Genomic DNA, 20,581 nt, shown 5'->3' with positions numbered 1-20,581 from the left:
CCATTTTTCTTTGAGTACTAGCAAGTATTCTGCTAGAGACTTACAATGTTGCATGGCCAACTGTAGAAATGTCTCTCTAATGGGAATGACAGCACTTTTCACTGTTCTGACCTACCTTAATGCTTGATGAACATGCAAAGTGCTGACATTGCTTTAACTCTGCAAAGATCTCAAATGTGGCTATCTTCCAGAAGACAAACAAATAAACAAACAAAACAATACAACAAAAAAACCCCAAGCCCCCCCCCAAAAAAAAACAGTGGAAATGTACCAACAGCAGAATGTGTACTCATTCTTGGTGGCAGCAATTACGTGGACTAATTTGTTGCCAGCAGAGATGCAAAATGAAATTCGGTCAGGAATTCAGAGGGCTGGACCCCTCATTCCCTTTACATAAGCAACAAAGAGGCTTTGAAATGTTTGAAACTGTTTTGTTCTTCCACGCAAACGGAAAGCACCCTATGGATGCCTATTAAGTAAAGTCTTTCCACATCTTGGCAAGTATGTGATTTCAAGAAAAATATTTACAAATGGATAACCCAATTCCAGTAGAAGTCAAAGACCACCTTTGAAAGAAACTTTGATGTGCCTATAAAAAGATTATATTTAGGAAGGATAGCACAACATGGTTCTGTCATCGAAAGTTTGTACTTCCCCATATTTCTTTGCTGTTTTTAATGTAAAAAGCAGTGTTGGTAAACAGAAAAGTGAATGCCTATGAGACCTAGGATTAAGGCAGTATCGCTGCAAAGAACTGTTCCTGCTGTTGGACAAGCTCAAAACAGGCCATTTAGCAATCTGGCTGCCAAAGGACAGGTATGTTAGAGTATCTACAAGTATAAAAGCAAGTGACAGAAACAGTTGCTATATGAATCTTTGGTGAGATCATCAGGAAATCTGGAGTCTTTTATGAACATGGAAATGTTGCTATATCTTTTCCAAAGCACAGCTAATATGACAGATTCCACCTAGCAAAAGGAAAAAAGATGATGGTGAGCCTAGGAAGTTGTGAAGATGCTAGCAATTTTTTTTTTTTTTTTTTTTTTTGGAATGCTGGTCAACAACCTTCCAAATGAGGTTAGTACTTCAGCATCCAGATTGTGAAGTGGACACTGTGAAGACCAACATATAATATTTGATTGTCACTGAGTGACCAGAAATGACAGAGAGGGGATTCAAAACCACATATACTCCCATCTGTCAGAGTGGGAGTATGTATAGTTTCATCTCACTTTAGCTTCTGAATACTTCAGGGAATTAGAGGAGTTATACAGGATCTCTGAGCCTCAAAAATGGAAACTAAGCACTATCCAACCCTGGCACAGGAATGTAAATACTGACACGCACCTAAGTAGGTGAACTAGATGGGCTTACCTCACTTTGAAATATCAACAATAAGCACTTAATTCACCTTCTAATGTATACTGTAAGACTCCGACCCCTTTATCTATAAACAAAGTAATATAAACAATAGAAAGTTCCTAGTCTGTACAGTTATGGAAGTGTCATCTAAATACAAATGAAGCATAGGAGGGGTTTATCTGCCTGGTTATGAAGATAACATCAGCATCCTGGTAGTTGTTTATAATGTGACCTATGTGTAACACCATGAAAACTGAGGAAACTCCTATCAGTTCTCCCTCCACACAACACTAATTCTTCATTAAGATATCGTGCAGACATCACTGAAGCAATCAGGTAAACTTCACCTAAACTTGTGCCAGCTCCTAGAAGTGGAAACAAGCCCTAGCATAATTCAAAGAACTTGAAGTTAAAAGGAAAAGCAGATATTTCATTTCTGGTAGCAATCATCACAAGAATGATGGAAATTAAAAAGTATATGTGCTTCATTGTGTATTTGTGTGTATGTGTATACATATATACAAATATGGATGAATTTCCTTTCCCTTGCAGTGGGAGTCAGAGCACTCTCAAGGTGGACATCTCTGGGGCAAAAAATGTATTTAGTCCTGTCCAGTGGATACATGGATTTGCCTGGTACAACAGAAAATTATAAAATCTGCTCCATGATTTGTCTGAGTTGGGGACTGCAAGAATGATACTGTTACAGTCAAGGGCTCAAATAACCAACAGGAAAAGAATTTCAATTCACTACTTATGAACTCAGCAGAGCTCCAAAAATATATGATCTAAGGTGACTTAACATGTAAGGGTTTTCTTCAGCTTCTGATCCTACTGTAATTTGAGTCAACTCCACAAAATGTTTGTTCATCTAACCCTAGAGTCCCAGCATAAACCACAACTTGTGTCATGGAAAAAGTAATTGTTGAATGTCTAGAACAGCACTTGCTGTATTAGTAAATGGAAATTCTATCTGCCAATGAAACAACATTAAAACTAGACCCCCAGTCTGCAGTCTAGAGACAGAGGTGATCCACTACAGACTGTACAATTCACAGTATGTTTGTTCAACATATGCACGCGAGAAATTTGCACAAAATTTCAACATCTAGGACTGCCAGAGTAGCATCTTTCATTAAACTCACTGTACAAAACCAAGTTAATAAAAACACAAGTCTCTCAAGAGAAAAAACAGGCTCAGCCAAGAGACTGAAAGCAAGGGCCAGAGGGGGAAAGAATGATGGGACTCTACCCAAGCCCTGCCAAGACGCCAGAATAAAGGGCTGTTTCCTGCTAAAACAATCTATGTTTGCCAGACTTTATTGTTAGAACTCCATTATGGAAATGAATAGGACCCGTTCACGCCTCAAAGATCCTTCATTTCTGTCTACAATGGGAGCTCTCTCCTGTGCAGCTACAACAGTGGCCAAAATCCACTAGTGACAAGGTATTAAGCAAGGCAGATTAGGAGAAGTCTCTCTATGACTGGAAGATCTAATAAATCTGTGTGGAAATATGAGTTGTCTCAAATCTAGTTGAGACCCAAGAAATGTACATTCTCACTGCATACTAACTTCCCTTCAGCTTTGAGAACGATTCCTAAGCTAATGGTTTCATTCTGGCATTAAGAACACTTCCAATGCTTTATCTGAAAGATAAGCCAGTCTCCCTAGAGGATTAAAAGTAAGTTATATAGTGATTAAAATAAAAACAAATGACTAATTAGGAAAGACTTCCATTTCAACCTGGATAGGAGACACTAGAGGTTTAATCCAAGAACATGTTGCTAAATCCAGCTGATTTCAGGAGGAGTTGGGTAACTAAATAACTTCTAGTATCCGTGCCCAACAACAGTAGTCAAAAAAGTTAAAATTCAGGAAAACAGGAAATAAAAAAAATTAAGATACCAACTTCTACACATGAATCCACATAGAGGCTACTCGTATTTGGGAAACATTTCTCAAGTCACTTAGATCTTTCCTAAAGGTCCTGTAGATTACAACATACTGAACAACCCCATACTGGACACCAGAAAACAGCATGGCTCTTTGCTGTCTAACAGGTATTTGCATTTCCAGCTTGCTTTCTCAGTCAAAAGTACTTTGCTGCCTCCAACCTTCATGCTCTCTAGAAGAAAGAGACACTACAGTGAGGACTGTCACAAGCATAAATCCAAAGCAGGCATGTAAAAAACTGTCTGCTCATGCATCAATCTCAGCATGCAACTGCCTACACAGACGTTCTGAAGATGACCCACTGCAGTAACCTGTGTATGTCTGCAGCTTGTTACATAAATCTGGGGACTCATTTCATTAATGGTTAACAAAGTGACCCCTGTGTGACAGCAATAAATTCAGAATGGAAACATGCATGCTTTAATATTGTTTGCATTTCATTCATAACATATCTGAATGATACTAAAAAATGGAACTCTCTCTCCCATTATAGTTTTAACTATAATCTTTGAAATCCTTAAGGATTAGGGCCGGGTAATTTCAGTTACTTCCTTTCTCCAGAACCCACGTGGTAACTATAGCTAAAAATGTTCATGATTAAATTCGCAATCTGGGAAGAAGCATTTTAGTTGTCTCCTCCAAAACAACCCTTCAATTTTTATCTAACTGTCTTTTTCTCAGCCATTTTCATTAAAAAATATGAAGCATGACCAGCCATTAACATGACTAGCACAGTAACAATGGAGTGATCAGGTGGCCTGAATACAGAAAGAACAATACTTCTTCAAAAAATTAATCAAATTTCACCAGAGCCAACCAGTCTGAAGATCTCTTCTTAAAGTACAGAGAATACTGGCCAGAATGAGAGGTTCACAGGGGCCTAGCAAAGTATCAGAAGACCAAAAAAGGACAAATGTCATTTCTGTCTCCAAAAATACAGGAAAAGAGGAGCAGTCTGGGAGGTTGTCTGCTTCACATCAATTCTCAGTGAAAAAAAAAAAATCTTTTGCAGTTCCCTAGAAGATAACTAGAGGGGGGAAAAAAGGCAATCAGGGATTTGCTAAGAGCAAAGCATGCCAGATTAGTCTAACTTTGGCCTTGAGACCCATTAGGCTGTCACAGTAGAGGACGATGCAGTAAAAGCATCTTGATTTTAGCACCACCTTTGGTCACAAACTGTAAAGCAAGCTAGAGAAACTACCTACAGGGATCCATCTATCTTGCAGTATTTTTTCAGATATTAACTCAGGTAAAGAAACAGGAACATTCTTAAATGAGTTGCTGACATACCAAAATGTTGGCTAAGATTCCTTGGATTTGAGGTCTCGTACTTGCAGTGGTCCTGACTAAACATTCACCAGAGATATTTCCTGTGCAGTACTCACTGAGAGGTCAAAGCAGCATCCTTGGGACTAGGGGACTCAGATCAATCTTCTCTTTGTGTGACCCGAACCATGCCTACTAGAGTCACTGTCCTGAGTCTCATTACAACAAATCCAACTCTGAATGCCAGAAAAAATATTACCAAATTCCAGCACCAAAGAGGAAAGTATTTTGTGTTAAAAAATACCAACTCTTGCATCTGGAAGATATGGTTCTGTGTCACATAAAGCTAAAAGAGAATTCACTTGCCAGTGTACCACTCCTGTGAGAGTTGACAAGAGATGAAGATTATAGGACATCAAAATATACAGCTTAGCAACAATACAGCCATTGTAATAGACCATGTGTGAAGGCCAGGGAAGGCTTACCTATCAAAGAGGGAAGACCAGGGTACAAAAAAAAGGCAGCAAAATGAAAGGTTCATGTTTTCTTTAAAAGATGATCTCAGGAAGAAAAGTACAGTAACTTACAGTAACTGTAATAGTGATAATTACTTTGCTACTAGAAAAGAAAAATGGTGCCAAAGACTCCTGACATTTTCTTAAAGGTAAATAACATCTAAAAGTAGGCCTCCAGCTGGGAGACTACATCTAGTGACACACGAGACTCTATAATCAAAAGCAAGACCCCATAATTTTTGTACTTCACCAGGGTAACAGTGAAGGTAGCAAACTACCTTCTAGTATGTCTCAGACGTGCTACATAGTAGGAGCTATGTGGATGAGAGAGTCTGAAGGGAATATGTGCAACACTGACTAAGCTCTTCTCTGAACAAATTAGAAGTTCATTATGGGGTACAAAGGAGAAAAAGAGATACCCTGTCAAAGAGCTTGAGTTCACACCAGTACAGAAATGCTCCACAGTTAGTCACTGGCATTTGTAGTACTGCTGACAGATAAGATTTTCTTCCCTAATCACAAACAGTCCCCATCTTTACTTCATTCATTTACTTAAACTTTTTTTATCAGCAGCTGTTACAGTTAGGAATGAAGGTCGGAATTGGAGAAAAGAAAGCCTACACAGGCTGGAATTTGACCACTGGCCACTTCTGATCTTAAATAATTTGGCTTTGCAACAGTGAGACTAGAGAGGTTATCAGTTGAAGATACTGATGTAACAGCCACAAAATTCACTGCCTGACACAATGTGAGGCCTGATTTAGTACCATTTAAGATACAACTGAACACTTACATTGATAGCAACAACTTCTAGAGGTTTGCTGACAGGACTAAACCCAATTCATATTTTATCAGGTCATACACCAACAGCTGACTGACTCACCTTAGATTAAATTTTCCTACTAACAGGTGATGCCATAGTTGGATATATGAGAATTGTATCAGTACCCCCCTGGAGTACCAGTTAGTTGCCATTTTTAAGAGTGTCTTATCAAAGAAACAGACTTGATGAAATGACTTTCTATAACCTTGGCTTAGAGATCACTGAAGAACATTAAATCAAGGAATCTGAAAATTAGCTTTTAGAAGTCAAGATACCCAAAATATAAATAAAGTCTCCAATAAAATGTTACTTTCTTCTTAACTACATATATTATGTCCACATATTCTAGTTGTGTACTAGAAATATGTACAACAAAAAGTATAGTGGAATTTTTCCACAGCATGATAAACCCAGCATAACAATGAACCATGAACTACAGTGAAACAAAGCTGAAACCACAGAAACTACATCTTCTAATAACTATGACTGCATTATCAAATGCTTAAACATCAAAACACTAAGGGTGCCAGCAGATATATACTGCTCAAGGTTGAAGACAAACACATTTCCAGCTTGAAATCTGAATAATCCTCATTAGCACACAGCAAATACATGATCTGTTCCAAGCTGTCTGCCATAATTGTTGAACTACTCTGAAGTCCAGTCTGGCAACAGGAACAGCATAAATTAGGAAGCCAGCCTTTTTCTTCAATTCTTTTGAAGCAGCACTGAAGTACCACTTCAATTCCAGTGCAATTCTTTCCAGATAGACATAAGAGGGCACTTAAAGTGAGAGAGGAAAGTGACAAAAGCCAACAGCATATTGGACTTGCAAATTTAAAATCAGAGAAATAAATTACTACTCTTATTTGGGGGTGGGTGGTATGAAGTTACATAACCAACATTAACTTTGGGCTTCTTGGTTTTTTAAATTAAAACATTTAAAGAATAATAGAGAGGAAGTACATTCCCACACCTATCACATCTAAAGGACATGAGGTAACAGCAACCAGGTGACTCAGAGGTGGCAAAAGAGTTCATGTCAGAATAAATATTAAGATATAACAGAACCAAGTTCACTCATAGCAGATTTCTCTATCATGCAGGACAAACCAGAATCCTTTGCTAGAGGAATGAAGGCAGGGGAGGGTACCTGCTAAGTGTCCCAGAGAGCCACCCTGAGTAGCTGGAAATATAAGCATATTCAAACCTTTTCAATATTTTTCAAGGAATTTTGCAGTTCTTGTTGTAAAAATAAAGAAAGAGTGGTTTGAGGCATCTTTGCAAGATCTGCATGTTGTTTGCTTTGGCAAAGGCAAATGTATTACAGAGACAGTGTAACTTCAAATTTTACATGTTAAAAACCTAGGAAGATTTATGCGCACATAAGTGAAATGAAATCAAAGTACCTAAAGGAGTGGAAACACCCAAAAAGCTTATTGAGTATGCCATATCAAGACTCTTTATGTCTTCTGTATGGTTAAAACTCAAAGTGGTCTTATACACAAACGAATTCTGAAACAAAAAGTGGAAAACTTACATCTGTTTCATAGTATCACCTCATAGGCAACATAGTTACTAAGTAAAATACAGGTTATGAAACTTTCATGCGGGATAACTAATTGTCCCTCTTTCCCTCTCACTCTACCTCCTCAGTAGAAAGGGCAGAATCGAGGTAATCTGAGTGCTATTAGCTGTCTTGATAAGTAACTGAAATATGCCTATTCTTAAGTATAACCTTAAAAATCCTAGTTCTGAAATAACTCAAACATTCCCGCAACTTGTAATTTACTCAGACTCACCACTACATACACCGACTTTTTGTGTATTAGTGTATGTTTTAGCTTGAAATTTTCAGAATAACAACTCCATGGTTGGGGGTAACAGAATTCAGTTGCTGCAACATCACAGATAGAACAGCTAACACCAAGAAACTGAAAGCCATCTTTGATCTTCTACTTACCCTATTTCTCCTCACAAACATGAGACACATCTACCCTTACACCCATTCTGGATAACTTGTTCCACCATAGAAACAGAGCATACCATTCAGGATTTGGATAATACAAACGCTAGCATGGCTTTCATGAAAAAGCCAATTGTCCAGCTAAGGGAAACAAATGTTCACTAAAATGATGCAACGTTAGTATTATTGTAATCAGATTGTTCCACTCATTTTAAAGGTAAGACTGTAAACTGCATAAAAATTAAGATTGGCAAGGCAAATCAATTATAGGCAGAAAACCTTATGAAGGTTGCCTACAAACATATGCTCACTGAATGTATTCCTACCTGACTTGTCTGATTGCCAAACATGATCAATGCAATCAATTGCTCTCGTTTCAATTTTTTAGAAAAACAGGGGTGGGGGGGAGGTGCGGGGAAGGCAAGTTCCTGTTCCTTATGATTTTCCAATGAAAACCCCAAACGCATTAAGCAAATTCAACCACTACTACATCCCACCGAAGTTGTGTAAGTACGAAGGCTGAGGGCTGACTCTAACATTCAGACACCCACACGGTTTTTTTCCTGCTGGAGAAGAGAGGAGTTTGTCTCCCGTAGGTACATTTCAAGTCGGAAGACAATGCTCTAGGTAAAGACGAACGCTGAATAACGTCCAGCGGTACCTCAGCGCTGGAATGACCACCAAGACACCGACCAGAAGCAGCCGCTGCGCCCCCACACCTCACTTGCTGGCTTAGGCCTTTCTCCACCCCGTGCCCCTAAACCCCGTGCCCCCCGCGGTGTAAAAGCCCCTGCGACTGAGAAGCACCGGAGCCAACTAGCTGAGAAGGGGGACAGGAGAGGCCCGAGGCCAGAGCGCTGTGAGGGGCGGCAGGCGCGCGCGGCGCGCGGCCCCGCCCTGCGCCTGCGCCCGCGCCCCCGCCCCGCGCCCCCGGCCGCCCCATCGCGCATGCGCGGAGCCGGGCCGCCGCACGGCCAGCGGGATGGCGGTGGGGCCGGCCCGACCGGAGGAACCGGGAGGGGATCCCCCCGCGTCCTCGCGGGATGGAAGAAGTGTCCCAGGCCGGTTACCTGGGTGAGGGTTCTGCGGTGCAGGGCCCGGATCAGGCCACTCGGTGTCGCCATGGCAAAGGCGAGGAGGGGTGGCGGTGGGGGGGCGGTGGGAGGGAAACAAGGCAGAAGCCCGAGCGGGTCAGCGCATGCGCTGAGCAGCGCTGTTTCCGGCGCGCATGCGAGGTCGCGGCGTCGTAGCTGGAGGGAGTGGGCGCCGGGAGGGGGGCGGTCACGTGGAAGCTGAGCGCCGCGGGGGGTGGTGGGAGCGCGAGGGGACGGTGTGAGGGGAACCTGGGGCGGGGGCAGCTGCACTCTGCTTCGCCCGTGTTTTTTTTTTTTTGTTTTTTTTTTTTTCTCCTTCTCCCCCATGGGTCCTGCCTCCTGCGCAGGTTGCTGTTGAAACTGTCCTTCCCAGCAGTGTGTCCCGCCAGGCCCTGTACAGCCTCTGAGGTCTCCCCGACCCCGGCTCCCCTCAGGCCGCCCGGCCGTGCCCGCGGCAGCGTTTCCACCGCGAGATCCGCAGCCTGGCCCCTACTTGAAGATGCCCGATTCCGCCCACCTCAATCCTCTTTACTCGTCATGCTTATCTAAAGTCAGTGCTCCTCTGAAGGTGTTGAACGTCAGCCCTTCGTGACGTCTCTTTTGGGAAGCGTGGCAGCCTTCTCCCCACTTCATTACACAGTTCAGTTCCCAGGCTGGGAACCCACAAAATGCTTGTTGCCAACGTTCAGGTGCTGTGAACTGCAGGGCTGGAAATACCTGGGACAGTGACTGTGGGGATCTGCTACAGCAGGATTTGGGGAAACAAACCAGCAATCGGGAAAAATGGTGCACTTCTAGGCCTCTTATCAGCGGCACTACACGTTGTATGGGTGATTATTTCCAGTGGCCAACTGAGCACTGAGCCTGACTGGTCCAAACACTGAAGATACTACCATAAAATGTTCCTAACTGCAATCATTTTCATAGCTAAAACCACTAAGTTTATATAACTGTTTTGCACTTTGATGCATTAATAACAATTTTTAAATTTTAAAACTGTGTATGTACAGTGCTTAGTACATTGAATCCTCATCTTCATTTAGTTCCCCAGGTTCTACTATAATACAACTCATAAAAAATGTGCTTTGTAAAGTCAATAAGAACTTTAACTTGAACTCAGAATTTTTTTCATCATTTGCATCAACGCTATACATATTATTCATAATTTGAGCTGCAAATTTCTATGTGCAATGTTCATCTCTGACATCTTTATTCAGTGTTACATTTCAGCAAAACTGTGTCAGCCATTTTTAGGAATATAATTAGGCAAAAATCACAAGCTTGTTGAATAGTAGGAGACATCAGGGAAGAAGAAGTTGAAAAATTGAAAAGTCCAGGTGATATTTTTTAAGGTTTTCTGGCTCTAAGGCCAAAAATGGCTCACTAGTGTGAGACTGAAGATGTGCTTTGAGTGGAGCATCAGATGACAACCCTGATGGTGGGAGGGATGCCCAGATGCCTTAGCTTCTCTCTCCCAACTAGAACTGTTCTCCACTGGAGAATAACTGGAGCAGATAAAGCTGTCTTAAACTAACATGCTGAAGAGTGGGATGCTGAATTAGGCAAATGGAACATTAGCTTCGAAAAGTTGCAAAGAAAATTGAGATAATGTGATAAGGAAATGTTAAGACAGTATTTCAGTTGTAAAGAATTTAAAACCAAGTTCTTTTCTAGTATGTAATTACCAAGGATTCTGATAATAGGAATGTATTAAAACAAAGCATGTTTTAAAATAAAATTGAAACCAAAGTGAAAGCTTGAATTAAAGTTAGGTTTTTTTCTTTCACCAGAACTGAGCCTGAGTTATTACTTCGAAGTCTTCATTGAACCCAAACTCAAGCTAAACAAAAAGGAAAAATTCAATATTTACAGTAGCTCTTTAACATGAGAAGTGTGCACTACTATGACAAATATATCATAGGCAGAAGAATAAGCATAGGATATTCTTGGTGCAGACAGAGAGGGAGAGTGGTGTGAATGTGCAAGGTGGGTGAGAAGAGGAAGAGGTTGGCTTGAGAATTCCAGAAAGGATGAGATGGCTTGCATCCTGAGAGATGGCCAAGTTAGGGGAGGAAAAAGATTCACTGCTCATATTTATTGTCATTTGAAATCTACTGCTGCTGCTGCTGAAACTCTTCTGACCTTTCTCGTGTATGATTCCTAGACACTTTTCCCCTACCCATATTACCCCAATAAACATTGTAAGTCCATTCAAGACTGTTTAGATGTGTCAAATCTGCTGCTGAGCCCAAATTAGGAAAATACCAGTAATGGGTGAACGTGAACCAGAACTCAGTCGAAATATGACTAGTGCAAATCTCTGTTTTTAATACTGCCAAACACTGTTGACTTAGAAATCAGAGTTCCAGACCATATCTTTCAGACGAGTGTATTTCCTGGGGCACGGTGATTCTGCAAAAGGTCTGAAGTTTGTGTTTGACCAGCAACTCTTCCTTGCTACTGCAGTCCTGATGCTGAAATGGTCAATTAAGTGATTTTTTAGTACTGGGGTGACAGTCAATAAATAGTAAGTCCACTTTGGGTTTCCATGCTTGAAAGGAGATACTGAAAAATCAAGGAAAAAACTATAGACAATAGCTGTAAAATTATTTAAGAGAAGACTTGGGCATATGCTCAAATAAGCAATTAGTGAAACTGCAGGACAGTGTTAGGAGCAGAACAGAAAGTCTGTGATTCTTTTTTTTCCAGGTAGAAAGACCTCCGTAGCTGGACTGCAGGCCACAGAACTTTTCATGAAGCCTTGAAGAGGCAGTGCGTTACACAGGACCCAGCCTTAGTTGGTCTGCAATGTGAATGGTGTCCTGGGAATTAGGGATGTGTAGAGAGTTTTTACACAGCCTCCTCCTCCTTGTCTTATTTAACATAGAGATTAGAAGTTGTTTGATTGTTGGCAGAAGACTGTAAAGAGGAAGAATAGTTAAAGAAGCTGAATAAATTTTGAAAACCTGGCTTTACTTCTTGCCACTATCAAAAATCACGTGTACTAAAATATTTTGTGTTCCTCACTTGAAAAATTAGAAGAAATTCTGTGCTCTCCTAGCTAAAAGCTAACTTTTTGCTGCTGTGTTTGTTTCTAATATACCATATGCTAAAAACATGAAACAGCCTAAAATATTAGAACCTATGCCTATTAATTTAACATGTAAGATTTATGCTTTATGCTCACTCTATTTGTGCTTTAGGTCCCATCTTTAAAATAGAGTAACAGCTATTCAAGTCAGAACTGTCAAAATAATTTCACTAATGCTATTGAATCACTCACATTCTCTGATAAAAATAGCAGAGACTAATGAATAAGAAGGAAATAGTAGTTTTCTACTCTATTGAGGGATTATGACAGAAAATCCTATGGTAAGAAAGTTTTAGGACACCATTTGGAATAAAAAGGTATTTATAAAAATAAACAATAGCCAGTGAAGCAAGACCCTTGCAGAAAAAATAGTATGCTACAATACAGCTAGAGACAGCATCATGATATTTAGACAGAAGAAGAGGGAAATGAATTAAAATCACATCACAGAGTTGATGCTGTCATTTCTTGGTTTCTGAGTGTTTGATCATGTTTTTTAATGTAGCTTGGGGGAGGGATAATTATAATTACACTTGTTTTTATTGTTTGCCACAGTATTGCTCATGTACTGTCTAAAATAGGATCCCTTTGTGCTATGCATTGCTCATGCACACACCAGGTGACAGCCGCTGCTCCAAATAGCTCAGAGTCTAAACATACAAAACAGATCAGAGTGTATGACACACGGTGCGATAAATGAATTTGCAGAAATTGCCATGTAAATATTTTGACTCCCATTGTTTTTTAAGAGAAGGATGTCATTAGCGAGGTGCTACCTTGAATGAAAGGGCAAGGAAAGGGGATTTACGCAAACTAGAGAAGGGAGACCAGGTAGAGCGGGATCTGAAGAACAGAGTAAGAGGAGAAGTTGGAACAGGCAACCAAAAAGCCCAGGAAGGAGTCACTGTCATACATAAAGAACTTCACTTCAGATATGTAGGTTGGCATAGTTTAAAAGCACATCTTTGAAATTCTTGAGAGCCTAGAGTTTAGCAACAAGACTGGCTGAAGAGGGTGACTCAATTGCTTTTACCTGTTTCATTTTACATTTTACACATGCTATAGAAGAGTCTTTGACCATTTTTATACATCTGTCCAGTGGAGCTTTGGCAGGGTAGTCATTTGAAAGCGCTGAAGACCTGGCAGAGAGCATGAAGTGTTGTATTATCTTTTGTATGCTGAAACTGTTGATACTATCACAGCATTACAGAGAACTATATTCTGTGAGGTTCATGGAAAAACACTGTACTGGTAGCCACTGAGAAATAAAAACACCTAGGTTCTTCTGAAATCTGTAAACCTTTTCTCCCTTATAATATGTTGGGAAAAATAAATCTTTCCTACATGTTATTTTGTATTATCATCAGTTATGGTGACTGTGTTCTTTACATTCATTTTGAATCTGTGTTTCCTGTCATGAGCAGATTAAAAACAGAAGAGAGTGGAGTGAAAGTTTTCTATTGCAAACATCTGTGTCTGAAAAAGGATTGTATTTCCATGTCCTGGAACATCAAGGGGAAAAGCTTGCCCTCCCCAGACACACACCTTTGGTTTGCAGCAATAAGGAGTTTATAGACAAGGTTGCCTTACTACAGTAAATAGAAAACCCAATTCTGCTATTATTTCCGGTGGTGAATCCAGTCTGGGTGTCTAAGGAGACCTTCGATCATTGTTCCCAGCAGAGAGCTATCTTATTTTGTATCTGTGAAATGCTTAATATATTTTTGGGTGTAACATAAGCAAGGCTTTTAATAACTCCTGTCTTTTTTGTCTGAAATTCAGTTTTATATGCAAATACTGCTGTCCAGAGAAGTGTTCTCAGGGACTGTCAGTAGAAATGGTGAATGGACATACCCTCAGTAAGTTAAACGAAATCCACAGACAGAAAAAAATGGCTGTGTCAACCGACTTCACAAAGCAAAAAATTAGTGTTGACATATCATCCATATCTGTCTGATTTTAAAGGACTGGAAACGGAGAGAAAAGATGTTCTAAGAAGCACTGGGGGCCAGGTACAAAGTACTTTCTCATACTTACTGGTATTATTACAGGAATTTAGCTCTGGAAAGAAGGAAATTTTTTGGTTTGGATGCTGCCCTGAGACCTTCCTATCTCCTACATAAATGCCCTGCTTTTAAAACTTCAATTTACTAATATGTATCTATGCAAATATCACCCAAATATATTTCATTGGATTCATGTACCGCATCGTTCCATTGTACCCAAAGATCTGTTAAGTTGTATGCAAAATTGGAACAAACCTGGGAAACAGTTTGAAAAATCATCATCTGGACTGGTTCTTCATTGATAATTGTCTTGGGCACTGAGGAGGCTTTTGCTGGTGTGCAAGAGCAATTCTTCCTTTCTGAAGTGGGAGCATGCATCCAAGTAACAATCCATGGAATATAGTTCTGCTTTGGGCAATGTTATTAGTGAGAGTGGTCTTCTCTTCCCTAATCATTTCCCCCATCTGCCAGGCTTCCTTCAGGTATATGCAACTGATGGTGGTATTTCCATACCTGTGAACATATTGAAGATTCTTAAGACTGCAAATAATTCTACTGGAGTTAATAGAAAAGTGAAGAAAACTTAAGAGTTTTGAACAAGCGTGGCAAAATGAAGAAATTGTCTGTTAGGGAAAATCTCATAAGCAAAAAGAGTTGGAAAATTTAGGAATAGGTAGGAATTCACAGAGTCTGAACCTCTGCTTTGTAACTCTGGTTGTTCAGTTTAGTAAGAGAACCTCACAGCTGCTTTTTTAAAATGGCAATTAGTATGACATCTCTCACTTTCTCAAGAGGATATATTACAGTGTGAACATTTGCCCATGACTTACATGTCTGTCCAGGGATCTCAGAAGAGAACAATGAAGTGAATCCCTCAGCCTGCCTGTTGGCATGAGGATCTTAAAGATATGAGAGTAGGGGACAGAGAGATCTGCTTGCCTAATTCTCATTTAAATCAGGGGTCATTAGGCACCAGACACTTTTTAAAAGTCATTGATGTAAAACCTAGAATTTATTTTTATAAATTGTTCCTGTTCCTAAAAAATATTCCCTATTTCCAACCTAAATTAGTCCAATTTCACTTCGTAATTTTAGATTGTATAACCTAATTTTCTTTTAAGCTAAAACGTGTTTTACTTTCAGAAATCTCCCCTTATAATCAAGGAATATTTTTGTTTTGTTTTGTTTTTTCCTTAAATGTCATGGATTGGTTTTTTTCGAAACTATGATAAAGTAGGCTTTACACATTGTAAATTACAGTTGTGGCTCCTTAATCTTTTCAGTTTTGCACGCTCTTCCATTCAGGGTAAGCACCAAAACGTGCCACAATACTATTGCTATTCTCATGATCATTTGTCTGCTTCTACTCAACCATCTGCTAAAAAAAAAAAAAAAACAAAGGTAGTGTTGTTAAGAAAGCTTGCAGATGATGCACAGATTGATAGAGCAATAAATAACATTTATATATCTGAGAATAGTGCTAGCTGCTGCACCGCACTGAGAGCTCACATTCTTCCTATCTCATCTCTGTCTACCAACTTCAGTGTCAGTGGTTTCCACAGTCCCCCCACTTGTAAGAGTGACGTGGGGTTTTTGTTTCCAGGTGTGTGACCTTCTCCATTTATGTGTGTTCAGACACATTGCTTGAATGAGTTCCCCTTCCTACCAAACACCCCAGCTGTGTATAACTGGCTCTTTCTCAATACTGTTTATCATTCCACCAAGCTCTGCATCAACTGCAAACCTTACTAGCAGTGCTTTCATATTTTCTTCTATGTGGTTAATAAAAATACCAATTGCTAAAACAAGATCAGGGGCTTAACACCTGTTGAACTGGCAGTGATTTAACATACATTTAATGTACAGTCCAATATACACTTCACTGATTATTTTATGTTATTTTAAAAAATAAGACTGTCACAAAGTACCAAAATAAACACTATACAAAAATGTAGATATTGCACAGCCAAGTGTATTTCTGGATACCAGAAAGATTGAAGTCCATAAAATGCAGAGTTGTTATAATTATCTCTAAAAAAAAAATCACTCAAGTGTGTTAATATAATATTAAATAGCACTCCCAGATAAAGATCTGCAATGTTAGTTTTTTTGTTTTACCACTTATGGCTATGCTTTGACTATTGTGATCCCATCCAGGGAATGCAGAACACCTATGGTTTATGGGATACTTTGACTGGGTTTGCAGCTGCTTTGTTTCATAAGAGCAATGAAAAGTTGCTGAAATGGACTGTAGCACCCTTTGCTTTCTGCACTCCAAATTCCTGCTGATTTGTCACCTCCCATCATTAATTATTATTCATACACGACCCCCTTGTTTGCCCAGCTTTATCCTGTGAATGTATGAAATCCTCCAGGCTCGCACAATCCTGCCAAACTGGCACTTAATTCAAGCAGAGTGACCAGCTGATTAGAGCATCACGTTGGCTGGGGTTGACAGCAAAACCTCCTGGCTGTGCCACCTGCTTTTCCTGCGCCACAGACCCAGGGATCCAGGCTGACCACCACTGCGGAGGGAGCGAGGGGGCTGCATGGGCACCAGCTCTGGCTGGGCAGGAGGGTGGCACCGCCAAGCAGCATTGGTCCGTGTCTCCAGTTCTTCTGGCCTCTTGATGATGGCAGCAGCGGCTGATCAGCTCTTCGCAGCTTTGCCCTGCGCCCTCTGCCTCAGATTCTCACCTACCTCGTGGCAGAAGTGACCCTGTCGCTTCTCCTTTGGGCAGCAAAATATGGTTTTTCCCACATTGCTGACAAGCCTGGAGCCAGCTGTCTACACACATCCACTTTCCTCTCCATCACTCCTCCAGGGAGGGTGCTCCTGGCTTCTCCTTCAGTGCAGAAAATGAACACGCTGCCTCCCACCTTGTCTGTAAGGAGCATCGGGCACAATAGGTGCTTTCCTCCCAGATGCTTCATATGCATGGCCATCCTTGCTGTTATTTTTTGTAACTAGAAGTTGTTTTGTGGTTGTTGATGTTGTTGTCGTTGTTGGGTTTCCCCCCATGCAGAATTGTTCCCTTTTGGACTGACCACCATCATCCATTGTTCTCCATGAAACAGAAACTGCCGTTGCCCTCGAGGAGTGGTGGCTGCCTATACTGTGAGGCATCATAAAACACAGACCCCATTGGGAACAATGGGGAAAAGCCTCCTCAACGTGGCCACCAGCTGAGGCCTGCCACCACTCCTAGCCTGTCCAGAGCACTGCGGAGCAGCAACCTTGTTGAGGGGAGGCGATGGTCCACCAAGAAGCCTCGGGACCCTGCCTGAGGGAAAACAAGATTACATGCAGGAGGGAAAATACCCAAACAAAACCAGCTTAATAACAGGAAGCAAGTGAAATAAAGTCTTCGTGCAAGGTTACAATGAGTTCCAATTATGTGGGAGCTAGCAGAGCTTTTACCCAGTTTTGTAGGGGAGATTGAAGTGCTTTTTGCTGCTCTCCCACTGATGCCTTGACTCCCTCTTAAATACTAAGAGAACAAAATTCTTTTTTGACAGTTTTAATAAGAAACAATTTTTTGTCACAGAATAATAAGTGTTTCATCTATGAAGATGTGATATTTTTCCATCCTCCCTTTTCACTGGGCATCCTCCTGCCTCATATACTCTTGGGTCACTAAAGTCTGTATTCTTTTTATGAAGATAGGAGACAAAGATGGGTGGTCCATTGTTTTAAATGCCCAAATTTTAATCTGTAAGCAAATTAATGTATTCCAATACATCTTTGAAATTACCAGAGAATTTGTTTTGTAATCAAAGTGTACATATTGTGCTGTTAAGGAGAATACACTGTGTTTTTCATTGAGAGTAAAGAATAATCAATAAAGCATGCCTGAGTTTGAAAATTCTGCCCTGACTCTACAGTCTTTAATTGCCTCTAAAACACACATTCAGCAATAGAAAATATTTTAAAAGATTATGAAATTTGAGGGCATACATCATCAATAATGTTGCACAAGCTATACTGTAGGAATGTTGCGATTGTTTTTGAAAACAAGCATTGTGATTCAAGGAAATAAATGGGCGAGATCTTACTTAATAGGAATTCCAACCATTCAGGTAATTAAAATCACAATTAGCATACTTACCCAAGTCAAACTGTAATCTGTTAAAATCCCACATACATAAGCCTCCAGATCTACATACTTTTACATTTACAATTCTATTGTATGAGCAGTCATTTGCTGCCATTATTCTTCATAGCAGAAAATTTCCTCTTGAGCAGAAGTCTTAACTGCGCCACAGAGTGACACCAAAAATCTTTATAATTACACATACAGCCATTTCAGTGGCTTTGTATTGAAATTGATAAAGTTTGTCTTTAAAGATCCAGTATATGCTCTCTCCTCTTCAGAGTAGGGACTGTAATTTGGAAATAGTGTTTCATCTAGAATGATGAAGCTGCATTCTCAACAGAAACACTGAGTTACGGGTATTACGCACCTAATAATGTGAGTTTGGGAGCTGAGAGGCAGATTTTTGGTTCTGAATCATCCATACATCCCACTCAGGGTGCTAGGTGCACTCGCTGCCTTCCACACTGCCTAAAAGAGAGAATACCCCGTGTTTAGTAATAACTTAAACAATGGAGCCTTCTGCCCAAAGTAAACATTGAATGCAGGATCAGAGGATTGATTAGAGTGAATGAAACAGTGTAGAGCGGGAGGAAACGGGCAGGGAGCAAACCCAAAAATCATGGTACAAGAAATGAAGTGAATACACAATGGCTTTGAAAGAGAGCCAAGGGAAGAAGCCTTTTGAGCAGAGCCCTGACTGCAAGCAGATCTGCAATCATGAGCAAAGCAATGCATTTTTGTTCAATCTTACTGTATTTCAAGAAGCGGGACTTTGTTTGTAGTAAAACAGGATTACTTCAAAGAAATACCTGGCTCTTGTAATCAATTTCTCATTCTAATGGAAACAGCCTGCGATGTCATGCATATGGGCTAAGTGCTCAGGCCACGATGGAGTTAGACAGTGCAACCAGAGAGAGCAAACAATGAGGAAAACCAGGGAAATCTGAGGACGGGGTGATTTTAGAAAAAGACATGGCAAAATGGAAGCAAAATGAAAACTTGCGGGAAATTAATCTAAGGCACAGAGAGATAAAAGCATGTAGTCAGGATGTATTCTTCAGCGTGATAGTCAGTCAGCTGGGAAATGCTAATGACTCTGGGGAAGAATAATCCCTGAAGCGTACTCGTGTTTGAATTTCTGCTAAAAAAAGCAGACCCTGTCCCTACCATCCCATTGCCACTTCAGAAAAGCAGCCCTCATACAGGCAACCAGGCACCACGGTGGAGGGTTAAAACACACGAAGCTGCTGCCCATTTGGAACACACTCTGTCTCCTTTCACATCTGCAGAGCATTTAGCTGCTTGCATCTGGTTGTGTTTGCGCAAATATAATTCCATATTCACTAATAATTCCCGAGGCTAAAGGCCCCTCTCCTGTAACCTTGTTAATATTCTCACAAGGCTTGGTGTGAACGCCTCACAGCATTTGGATTAGAATTCAGTCTGGTGGGTTTTTTCCCCCCCCCCCCGTCTCTTACTCTTTCTCTCTCTCGTACTTTTCTGGCCTCCAGTTTCCTGGCCACCCACATGACGAGACACTCTCCCTCCCGCTCTCTCCCCATTCTCAGTTTCAAGGAATTTCCTTTTGTCAAAGGCAAAGTGTGATTGACATATTTTCCCCTCTTAAGTGCAGTCTTCTTAATACTTGATTTAACTATGTCCTTATGGGGCTCATATAATCATTACCTAGGTGAGAAAGAGACCCCCTGCTCCCCTCTCTACCATCCAATCTTGGGCTTCAAGCACTAGACTGCTGGCTACTTAGCGCTTTTTACATGGTTTTTATTCACATTTTAAAGATGTTTTTATTAATTTGGTGGTGATGAGGGGCTTCCAGATTGACAGCATTGGAAGCTGAAGTAATTTGTTTTTCCACAAAACAGGTACCACAAAAGCAGCAGAACTGCTGGCTCCTCTATCAATGTGCCTTTCAAATCACCTCACCCTGGCCAGAAAAAGCACCTTCTCTTCCAGCTTTTCTGGGGAGAAGGCAATTTGACTTTTTAATTAGTCCTCAACTCTGATGCTAAGGCTCATAAAATCTGGGCTAGAGCTTGCCCTGACCATAGTGTCACAGGAATCAGGAACAGAAGTTTTCTGCTCGTTCACTTCTGGTCACTCCTTTCTTTAGCACGAGAAATTATGGTTTCCTGTTGTTCTCCAGCCTATTTTCCATATGACCTGCATAGCAACTGCCCACCTGAGGTAGAGACCAAGGTGTGCCATGGTGGTGGGGGCAAGGGCTTGAAGGAGAGCGGCTGTGGGGCTTGGCAAGGTCAATGGGCTCCTGGCAGGAGAAGGAGAGGAAGGCGAGTTCCTAGGCTGATAGCTTGAAGACTTTAATGATCCCCTGGTTAATTTGTATTGGGCACCCTGCTGTACTGCTCTGGTTTTATCTGTGTCATG

The 20,581-nt window shown here is 40.8% G+C and overlaps 1 protein-coding gene and 1 long non-coding RNA gene across 3 annotated transcripts in view; one reads left to right on the top strand and one right to left on the bottom strand.

Moving 5' to 3' along the window:
- The window catches only part of WARS2 (tryptophanyl tRNA synthetase 2, mitochondrial), a 50,051-nt gene extending 41,012 nt beyond the window's left edge, over positions 1–9,039 (bottom strand). Inside the window, exon 1 of one of the 2 annotated variants that reach the window (XM_042788789.1) lies at positions 8,958–9,039. In XM_042788789.1, coding sequence (XP_042644723.1) covers positions 8,958–9,011 — 54 coding nt within the window. In that variant the 5' untranslated portion in view covers positions 9,012–9,039. The remainder of the gene's footprint in view (positions 1–8,957) is intronic. The other variant, XM_032995652.2, reaches the window with a different exon arrangement.
- On the top strand, positions 8,839–13,524 carry LOC116962312. The gene is made up of 2 exons (XR_004407511.2): positions 8,839–8,961; positions 9,329–13,524. It is a non-coding gene; the product is annotated as an uncharacterized LOC116962312 (long non-coding RNA).
- The last annotated feature ends 7,057 nt before the right edge of the window (positions 13,525–20,581 follow it).

Source organism: Tyto alba, unplaced genomic scaffold (genome assembly GCF_018691265.1).
Source record: "Tyto alba isolate M040663 unplaced genomic scaffold, T.alba_DEE_v4.0 Super-Scaffold_14, whole genome shotgun sequence".
Classification (NCBI taxonomy): Eukaryota; Metazoa; Chordata; class Aves; order Strigiformes; family Tytonidae; genus Tyto; species Tyto alba.
Note: the sequence above shows the minus strand (reverse complement) of the source record. Positions and strands in the feature narration are given on the sequence as shown.